Here is a 10,669-nt window from a genome sequence, read left to right as displayed (position 1 = left end):
TAACTTCTGTGCTATGATCCCAAACTCTTAAAGTTTCAGTGTGGAAACCATCTCTCTCATCTGACAGACTTGACAGGAGCTCTCAGAGAGGGCAGGGTTTCAAGGGGAAATGTCTGGATTCCTTTCAGACCTGGTGAGTATCCAACTTCTTGTATTCTAGCCCTAGTCATCAACAGCAGCATGGTCTTAAAGATTACAGCAAAGGGAATCAAACAGTCCTTGTAATAAAATGAACAACAGAGCATGTATTTGGTTCAGCAAGACGGCTTCTGGCATCTCCAGAAAATACATTAGAACTACTAAAGAGGGAGAGGTCTAAAGGAGGACTTGGGAAACCAGGAAAGGATAGGCATTTTGAGGAAGATAAAGAATATAGTAGCAGTGAAAAAGACAGAGAAAAAAACCTCCCACTCCACTCTACTGCCCTGCACTCTCAAGGGTATTTGAGGATACTTGTCTGTTTGAAGTGTGACCTGACTAAATAGCTGAAAACATATGTGCTTGTGAGGGGTGCTCTAAAATCCAGTGTACGTCATGGAAACACAGCATTTCAAATAGGAGTCAGTCAGGTAAGGACTCTAAAAATGGCATTCCCTGTGGGGATAATAAAGGTGAAATTAAAAAAAAAAAAAAAAAAAAAAAAAAAAAAAAAAAAAAAAAAAAAAAAAAAAAAAAAAAAAAAAAAAAAAAAAAAAAAAAAAAAAAACCAACAAAAATACAAACAAACAAAAAAGAACGTTTTAAGAGGACAGACTTGACTAATCTCTGGAAAGTGGTGAACGATGTCTTTGAAGAGGTAAAGTTGAAAGTAAAAAAGGGATTCAAGAAAGTTGTAGCACCTTTTTGGCCCAAGAGTAAACACAAACTACCTGAAAAAGGTTTTTATGAATTTTTTTTTCCCCCATGGTTATCAGAACTAACAGAATTAGAGACTGCATCTTTTCAGGTTCCTAATGACTAGGACAAGAACATAATGGAATGGGCAGATTTACATTTTAAAAATTTCTCATTAATTTTATTTGATTACTGAAAAATTAAAAATGGGTATTTGCATTTTAAAGGTTCCTTAATAATAGAAATGTGGAGATATAGGACCCCATAAATTATCTGGTCTGAAAGCCACGGTGGCATCAGGAACTTAGGATGTGTTTCACTGTCTTTGGCAGGTCCAATACCGGAAGCTGTTGCTAATGACTGTGGTGCTGGGAATTGGTGGAACTCACCTCTCTGGTTTTCAGATGTCTGTGATCAATTATACTTCTCCGGTAAGCAAAACCTTCATAAAATCACACCTGTAAGTGTTCCTCGTGGGACCAGGCCTTATGCTTTAAAAATGCTCTGCAAAACTCTTAGGTGTTGCTATGCCAGTTTATTCCCAGCTCTTTCCATGATTGCTAGAGGCTTGTGCTCCAAAAACAACTCCACAAAGAATTGTGCGGAAACAACATATTGAAATACCTTCCTTAAAGTTTATGTCATGGAGATAAAAGATTAAGAACTAGCTGATGGAGACTCAACCTTCAGTTCAGCCCCTTTCTCTTTATATCTGCTACCTACAACAAGAACATTTACATTTCGCTATAATGAAAAAAAGGCCCCTATATTTAGTGTAGGAGAGCAAGGATTCAACACACTGAGATTATAGTTAATTTTTGAAAGGTTCTATTACACTGTTGGGCTGTATGAGAGGAAATATCAATCCCAATTTTCAAACAGGTGTCCTTCAGCCATGCTTTCTGTAGTGACTATTCATTTAACTTTTTCAAAGCTGTAAACATCATGAAGAACTATTGTGATCAGTGCCTCAGTGAAATGAAAATCTCTTTTTCTGTCCCAGTACATTCAGAAGTTTATCAATGAAACGTGGCTGGAGCGATACGGTTCTGTGCTGCACCAGGAGACCCTCACCTTGCTGTGGTCCGTCATTGTGTCCCTGTACTGCGTGGGTGGGATGATGGGGTGTCTGTGCAGTGGCTACCTGACTGCAAAATTTGGAAAGTAAGTATATCTCCCAGCAGCTCCCTACTCAGGGCTGCAGCAGGGGGAGGAATTAATTAGTCACCCAATAGAAGGGATATCAGAATCTCACTGCCCCCTGCTGTCGCAGAATTTGCTCAGCACATAAAACTACACGTGGGTACATGGGAGAGACTATTTCTGATTCCCTTGTGACAGCTTTTGTTGCCATACAATACCTGTATATTTGCTGGCATTTCAGTAAAAAATAAATCTCTGAAGTTTCTAGGTTGGGCAGTAATGCCTAGGAAGCCCAACAACGCTGCAGCAGTGCAGAAGGAGTTGCATATTCTATAGGGAAAAGCTTTTTAAAACTTATTTATTTAACTGATCACAGGGTTTAAAAAAAAAAAAAAGTGCAGGTTCATTCCTCTGTAAGAATAATCAGAGTTTCAGCAAAGATAAGTGGAAGTCCCTCAGGCCACATTTAGAAGTGAAAAAGACTGTTCCTTATCAGTATTTATCCTGCAGGAATTTCCTTCATCTGGTTTGTTCACACAGTGTTAGCATGGGTAAGAGGAATGTAGCTTCTCCCTGGGGAGACATTACACCTTTTCAGAATCAGGTTTGGTTGCCCTGTAAGGAATGGATTTAAACACGACCATAGGCTGTGTCTGTAAATCCGAGGGAGGACAGGCACACATCAGTCAGGATAAGAAAGTAAAACCTGTCTCATACCCAGGTGTTGTTTGCTGTTGCAGGAAGAAAAGTCTGTTGCTCAACGATGTGATCCTAATAATAGCCACGCTGCACACGGGCCTCAGCAGGACAGCCAAGTCCTTTGAGATGATCCTGGTTGGGCGCTTCCTTGAGGGCATCGGTGCCGGTAGGACTCCCCACTACTCCTTGTCAATGTGACTTCTTTGGGGTGGATACAGAAATCTCCCCACTGGGAGTGCCCAGGCATGCCCAGTATCCCAGTGGAACAAGGAACAGACTGGGAAAAGGTAAGATGAGCTGTCCTTTGCCTTCAAGAGGTCTGGTAGAGAGAGAAAGCTGATGGATTAGCTAAACATCTTGCTTAGAGTCAAAGGTACATTTTCAGCCAATTATTGTAGAGGATTTATGGGAAACAGCTCAGAAGAGAGAGGACAGAGCAACCTCTATCTGAAATGGAAGTGAAAAGGGACCTTCTCTCTTTCTTTCTACACTTTTAGCACTCTCCTCTTTCTCCCTTTAGGAATACATCTAAATACCCATGTTCAGTATGCTGGAGAGATCTCACCCAAGAAGCTGCGTGGATTTATAAATGTGACCTCCTCGGTGTTTTTTGCACTGGGAAAAACTGTAGCAAGAATTCTTGGATTACGGTACTTGTGCTACTCCTTCTCATCCAATTTTCTACCTTTTTTTTTTTATTGATGGCAGGGAAGTGTTGTTCTACAAGTCCTAGAAAGAGACATGCACTAAGGGTAGGGTTTTACTTTGCTTAAGTACCGGTCACTAAGGTTTCTGTGTCAGTCACTGGGGAGAAAAATGCCCTTCTCTTGAGAAAGGATCCATCTCTGGAGGTGCAGTCTCTCTGCTGAAGTTCATAAGAAAAGATTGTATGTAAATACTCTTAGAAAATTTCTGAGATCCGAAATATCTGCTATTTTCTTGATAACCTCATGCAGACTTACAGTATTGGTTCAGGGGACTGTTGTGGTAATACTGAAACTCCATTGATTTCTAGAAATTATTCAGATTATAATGAAAAATCTCAGTCTTGCAGAATAAATAAAGTAGTAGTCTATATTCCTTTCCCTAACATAAGTATCTTCTATTTCAATTTAATTTTTCAAGGACTGTATGTATTCTGTATCTCTTTAGTTAGTCTAGGACTTAGAAAATATCAAATTAGCCATAAACTATAATTTTACTGGACTATAAATAGACCCTAACATGCTTTCATAGAGATCTTTTAGGAACTGAAGACACATGGAATGTGCTATTGTCCTTCTCTGGGTTGGTGGCATTGATTCAACTGCTCTTTTTACCATTCTTTCCTGAGTCCCCTCCCTATCTCTTGCTGCAGAAAGGAGACAAAGCAGGATGCTTGAAAGGTAAAATAAAACTTTAGATCCTTAGTTTGTTAAACCATAACTCTTGGGAAAGTGAAGCTAACAGAGGGAATCGGCTTTTCTATTAGCCAGCTACAGATTTCTTGATAATTACATGATTAAAGTTCTCCAGATGACGCAGAGTCATCAGAAATATTTAAGATCTACCCCTAAATACTAAAAAAAGCTGAAAACCATTTTCCAGGAAAGTCTCATCATATTCCAGCAAGGAATGTTCCTTCCAGTCCTTTGCTCAGTAACTGATGAATCAAAGCATGGACTGAATTGCAAATGTTTAGTGTCAATAAAAGTTAAAAAGCACAGAACTCTGAGTGGATCAGGTGATGGAGGAGTACACTTCATTCTGTCTCTTCTGTAGCCATGAAGCAACTCTGGGGAGAAGGGAGCTATCACACAGAATTTGAGGACTTGATGAAGGAAAAGGCTATAACAAAAGGCACCAAAATCATGAATGTGCTAGAGGTGCTGAGAGAACCATCCGTGTACCCGCAGCTGATTACCATGCTCCTCCTTCTACTGAGTCTACAGCTCTGTGGCCTGAGTGCAGTTGAGTATGCCCCATTTTCATCTTTAAATCTGCTGCTAAGTAACCAAAGTGCCACGGTGCAACTTGTCCCTTTCCTCTGGGTCTACATCATTCCTCCTCACGCAGAGCCCACTGCCTGAGATCTGTGGTATCATCACCAGTATTCTTCATAGCATTAAGGAAACTTCTCAGCTGGGAACACAAGAGATCCAACTCAGCCTAAGTTCCTGCAAGGACACTGTTGCCTTCACTCTCCCTGTCTTGTCCCTTTCCTTCTCCTTTTTGCCAAAAAACCCACCTTTTCCCCATGTCTTACAGGCAATATGCTCCTTTCAACTACTTTTTTTCTTTTTTTCTTTTTTTTTCCTGGACTTTCAAATGCCTTTTCTTTATCTCCATAAACCTTTTCATTTTTCACATTTCGAGCAGGGATGTCAGCTCCACTAAACCCCAAAACCCTACTGCTCTAGTTCTAGTTCTAAGCGATGCTGGATAGGCACATATCATACCTACTAACTATGCTTAACTTTTAATATTTTTCCTATTTCCCAGATCACCTTTTACACCTCAGAGATTTTTCAGACTGCCAACCTGCAGGAAAGCATAATCCCATATGTATCTCTAGGAGTTTCGATCTCTGAACTCATCTCTGTCATATTCTGTGTAAGTGAGAGCTTTCTGAAGCTTTAAGAATTAGAGTACATGTGAGTTGAGTCTATTCTTCCTTAAAACAAATTCATTTTCTCCTTAAGAACCAAAGTATTTTCTGTACTGCTGCATAAATCTGTACAGCGGATGTTACCTCCCGCTCCAAATTTCGTCCCAGCTTTTATGTCTTTCTTCATTTTTCCTAATTTCTTATAAGAATCCCTTTCAAAATGCACTTTTTTTCTACTCCTCAGAGCTCCATAATAGACCGGTTTGGACGCCGAATGCTCCTGTGTGGTGGTTATTTGCTGATGGCACTGATACTGGTGTTGCTTGAAACAAGCCTCCTGCTGAGTGTAAGCAAACATCTCTCTAGGAGTGGACCTGCATCTGAATTCTTTGTGCAGGACAGGAGATAGTCAGCCTGAGCTTTCATGTCCTAAACAGCAGGTCAGGATGTCTTCTGAACACAAGCTCACCTCTGTAGGTGTGACACTGCAGGCTGCTTTTGGCCTTCCACTGTGATCAGTACAGAAAGATGAGCAGTTCTAGGGAGCATCTGTTACAGAGCTCATTGTTATGGGCTTTTTCATAAAATATTGCTGCTCCTATGCCTGGACCAGCTGTGCTACAGCTATAAAATTAATTCTCATTCTCTTCCCTCCTTTTGCCTTTGTCCAGGATCAGTTCCTCTGGATGCGTTACTGCAGTGTTGTTCTCATCTTTTTATTCATCATTGCTTATGGAATAGGACCAGGTGAGTACAGCAATAAAAGCAATAGGAAAACTTGGACCAGGTGGATAAATACAGGCCATGGATGTATAGAAGTAGAACTAGAGGGTGTGAATATATCTTTGAAAATGAACAGCTTAGTTTGGACTGAGATTGAGGGAGTCCCAATTTTTGATGAATTAATTACCCAAGAAGCAATTTCTTTAAGTTATTTTAAATCATTCACACCCCGGTGAATCAGGAGCCTGTTTTCTTTCACTGAATTACAGATTCAAGCCAAATAAATTCTTATTAATCAATTCACTGACTTGTTTTGGAGGGTATGAATGCCATTCAGTGCACACAGGCTCAGCTGTCTTTGCTTAAGGGCAGAGGAAGGCTCTTCTAAAATGCCAGTGTTTTCTCAGCTTACCTGTAAAATACATTGGTGACACCAGACCCAAACTTACTTTCAGAATCTCACTCACCTAAGACCAATATTTACTCCAGAAGTTCCCTGACTAAACAATACTTGTAGTTACCACACTCTCCAAATTCAAAGGGCAGCCTCTACTATTTTAAGAGTTGTATAAGAGGACCGTGAACGTCTGAAAAATATAACAGAATTCCCACAGTAGCAGAACTCAGGTGTCATCTATGGGAACTGGACAACTACAACAAGTGTTGCTTTTTTATGTTGTTTTTCCCTCAGCTGGAGCCGCCTCATCTGTTAATAATGAAATCTTCACCCTCTCAACAAGAGCCTCCGCTTTTGTCATTGGTGGAATGGTCATCTGGCTGGGCCTCACTTTCACTGGAATGATTTTCCCCTTTGCTGTAGTATGTAATTTGATTCAAACCTTCTCTTTGACTCTATCAGTTTTTAAGTGATCAATTTTTTCTAGACTGGTCTGGACAGGGAGTAGGATGAAGGGACTTGTAGATGATTAAAACCGGGAATCCCCTATTGCAGTTGGCATATGGAGGCCATTTATGCAAAACACTTCCCAATACCTCAGAAAATCATATGGTGCCTCAAGAACAGATTGAAAAGATAAATAAATACCACTGCTGTAAAATCATCTTAATCCTCATTTCACAGGAACAAATCAACTACTTTCAAGAATCTATAGAGGCAAATATTGCCAGGAAAATCACTCATCTTATTCCATTTTTATCTCTAGATGCTTCTTGGTCCTTTTTGCTTCCTCATCTTCATCGCTGTCCTGATCATTTCAGCGGTTCTTATCTACATATTCCTCCCAGAAACAAAGGGAAAGTCAATCTCTGAAATCACAGAAGAATTCAAAACACGCCAGTTTAAGAAGAAACGTCATCAGGCTGTGGAGGTGAATGCTACTGAAGAAAAGTCATTCTGCACCAAGCTCTGATAAGCTACCATCAGTAACTTCCACTGACAAAAAGTCTTGTCTCAAAATCGAACTGAAAACTGAACATTAAGATGGACTTTTCTCAATGAAATGCAACCCAAAAAGCAATCCAGAGATAACTTGTCATGAATCAAAGTAGTCCTGGTTTATATTCATCTTTGCTTTTCATGGTGAGAGTCAATGGCTCATTCCTAGAGCGACTGCAACAGGAAAACAATCGCAATGACAGACATTTCTAAGAACTGCCGCATGGAGAACACTTTCAGGCATAACAACACAACAGTTGTATTTCAAATCTTTCTGCATTGCTGTCATTTTCAAGCAGCAAGACTTATCTTTATGTTTGTTACTTTATAAGAAAATTCTGCTCAAGATTAAGAGCAGGATGAAGAAAGGATTAAACACAGACATAGTTCTTGCAAACAATGTTCATGTCATCTCATGTCACTATGATATCACACTGTTAAGGACCTAGTATTGATTGTGAACACTGCACATGAACAAATACCAAGTAGGACAAAGGGAGCTTGTATTTCCTTGAGCTGACATCAAGTAACTGTATGTCCTGATTGTCTCTATAATGACTGTCAGGGATCAGCCTCAAACCCTGGGCAATTGGTGCAGAAAACTCTCACTTGCCTTCTCTGGAGCAAACTGGCTGCACTCTCTGTGCATATCAGTGGCAACAAAATCAGGAGGAAGTTTTTGTAATGTATTCTGGTGCCTCATGGATGGCACAAGCGTTAATAAACATACAGGCAGTGCTGAGAGAGCTGGAGGACCAGAGTCCTGGAAAGAGGGAGTAAGAGCCTTTGAGAGAGTACTGAGAAAGTAGAGACTTTGAAAAATCAGCCCATTTTATACATGATTAACTGATTTAAAAAAAAAAAAAAAAAAAAAAAAAAAAAAAAAAAAAAAAAAAAAAAAAAAAAAAAAAAAAAAAAAAAAAAAAACCAGCAAAAAACCAAACAAAACAGAAGCTGTGCTGGCCAATATCTGCTGTGTACTGGCTTAGGACACATTGTACTTTGCTGCTGCACATCAGCTCACAATCCTACACTTCACTGCAGTTCTGCACAGCACCCCTGCCCTGAGCTATTCAAGTGCTGTTAATCCAGCTGACCACTGCATCATCCAGTCACTTCCCCCTGCCAAACTTACAGAGGATAATCAATCATTTTTCTTCTTTCTGTCACAATCACAAATGGTATTCTAAGCCTCTTGCTCAGCAGGACCGTAAGTCCTTTTGCTTTGCAGTTTAACCATTCATATTGGTTATCTCTATGCTGGAGCACTAAATTAATGCTAAATTTTAGGGATTTTTCTATTTGAAAATTTCAAATAAGGCACTTGCTACTTCTAAAGGAATAACCATAGGAGAAGCTCTGATATTAGAGGGCTGGTGTGTGTTCCAGCAACTGAAACATGGGTTAGATTTTATATTCAATCTGGTATCACTTCCTCTATCAAAATAGGGAGGACTCATGCTACAAAATGTTCCCATTCAGAGGGCCCTCTCCTGTTGAGGCATTGAAATATTTAATCCATCCATTCTAAGTGCTGTCCAGTTGCTAAAAAAAAAACATAAATCAACAGAAATCATACGAAGTAAACATTAACCTCATCCTCAGAGTCAGGTGGTTACTTAAGCAGAAGGTGCAGAAGAGGCATGAGGGAAAACACTTCCACAGTCTGACAGAGTTCTGTCTACCTGGGATCAGCCACCCTTCCAATATGAGGTGGACAAGCTCTTTCTAGAAGTGGTGAGTACCGGAGCTGGCAGCACCAGCTGTCAGAATTAGGCTTTCAGAAGAACTGTGAGGTTGTCTGTTGCAATCATCATTCCTAAAGAAAATACGATACGTATTTACCAAACTATTTTCAAAATAATAGGGTGGGCAGGGGATAATCCTTCTAATTTTGTTGCTTCAAAAATTAGAGGTAACATTTAAAATAAAAAAGAAAGTCAAAAGGCACAGAATTAACTTTCTAGACTAAATCATCATGGATACTTCGAAGTAAGTTCCAGATGGGTAGAAAAACAGATGAAAAGAAAAAGTTTAAAATTCCTCTAGTTCTTAAATGGTGAGGTATTTCTGTGCCATTTTCACCTCTTGTTTCCATGTCCAGATGTGATCCTAGTAAGCTCTCCGAGCTGGTAGCCTGATAGAGATCTGAAACGGTGCATTTGAAAATGAAGCTTTTGTGGACTGGTTAGTTACTTAATATGAAGAAGAGTAGCAAAACTGAAAATCCAGAACCTTTGTCTGGCTGAACTTTTTGTGCAATGAAACTTTGCAGGTTCTGCTGAGATTATTTAAGCATCCTCAAACAAGCTGATATTTTAGAAATGCAGGGACTATGACATCACCAGCTTCTTTTGTGGTGAGCTTGTACAATTCCTTGCAGGGTCAATACCAGTGGTTGGTTGTAATGCTCTACGTATTGGGAAGTGATGGATCCCTCACTTTCAAATCTTTATGAACAACAATTCAACTATGGTAAGAAGGGCATCTTCAGATGTCACTGATAGTGGGGGCAAAACATAAAGGATTCTTCCCAAAACAAATTGCAAATTGTTTCCCCTCTCTTTTCATTCCCAGCCCTTTCCACCCACCCTGCTTTGCAGAAGAAAAGAATAAGAGCTTGGAAGTACCTGCCTTTGAGTGGGCATGCCCAGGTAACAAACACATCAGTCTCTCCACTTAATGCAGGTTAACATGGGCAGTCAACATTTTCAAAAGATATCAGGTAAGATAATGTTAAATGGGATAATTTGTGTACCAAACCACCTAACTGAAACAGCAGACAGCCTACTGGGAGCTATCTTATCTCGTCAGAAAACTGCATAAAATTTCTTTCCAACAAATCTGTCCAGACACAGCAAGTTCTTGTAATTCTACATGCGAAAACACACATGAACTGAAATACAAAGCCCTTTAATGAATCAGTGTTCTACATTATTGGTGCAAAGAGCTGTCAGTCATTACATATCATATTTTCTCTGCTCAGGTTCTAGAAAGGTACTTCCAAGGTGCTGCAGCAAGAGCCATGTGATGAGACAGGGAACGAGAGAGGTCAGAGGCTACGCTGATGTTTTTACAACCATACAGTGTTAGTTAAGGTTTATACACCAACAACTGTGAGACAGGATCTTATGTCTGCAAGACTGTGAACACAGGATATAAATGTATGTCTGTTGTGTTCTCATACCATGGCTGGTAATGTCATGAAACCTTAGGGGAATAACTAATTAATAATCTGAAAGATCTGCATGTACAAATATTATGCTGCATGAATAGTACAGTGGTAT

At 39.8% G+C, this 10,669-nt stretch overlaps 1 protein-coding gene and 1 long non-coding RNA gene across 2 annotated transcripts; both read left to right on the top strand.

The window, feature by feature from the left end:
* On the top strand, window positions 1-8,234 carry LOC114061551 (solute carrier family 2, facilitated glucose transporter member 11-like). Its single transcript, XM_027892129.1, has 12 exons — window positions 1-133; window positions 1,167-1,265; window positions 1,838-1,998; window positions 2,718-2,842; window positions 3,197-3,326; window positions 3,913-4,061; window positions 4,438-4,625; window positions 5,158-5,268; window positions 5,508-5,609; window positions 5,935-6,010; window positions 6,678-6,805; window positions 7,150-8,234. The coding sequence occupies exons 1-12, from the start codon at window positions 110-112 to the stop codon at window positions 7,354-7,356; spliced, it is 1,500 nt and encodes a 499-aa protein (XP_027747930.1). The 5' UTR covers window positions 1-109; the 3' UTR covers window positions 7,357-8,234.
* A 94-nt stretch (window positions 8,235-8,328) lies between these two features.
* Window positions 8,329-10,669, top strand: LOC114061554. The gene is made up of 4 exons (XR_003572146.1): window positions 8,329-8,464; window positions 8,522-9,119; window positions 9,960-10,036; window positions 10,369-10,669. It is a non-coding gene; the product is annotated as an uncharacterized LOC114061554 (long non-coding RNA).

The sequence above is a fragment of the Empidonax traillii genome, unplaced genomic scaffold (genome assembly GCF_003031625.1).
Source record: "Empidonax traillii isolate 1590-97213 ecotype Southwest subspecies unplaced genomic scaffold, ASM303162v1 scaffold338:size1951571, whole genome shotgun sequence".
Taxonomy (NCBI): Eukaryota; Metazoa; Chordata; class Aves; order Passeriformes; family Tyrannidae; genus Empidonax; species Empidonax traillii.
The sequence above is the reverse complement of the archived record's forward strand: the minus strand, read 5'-3'. Positions and strand labels throughout refer to the sequence as shown.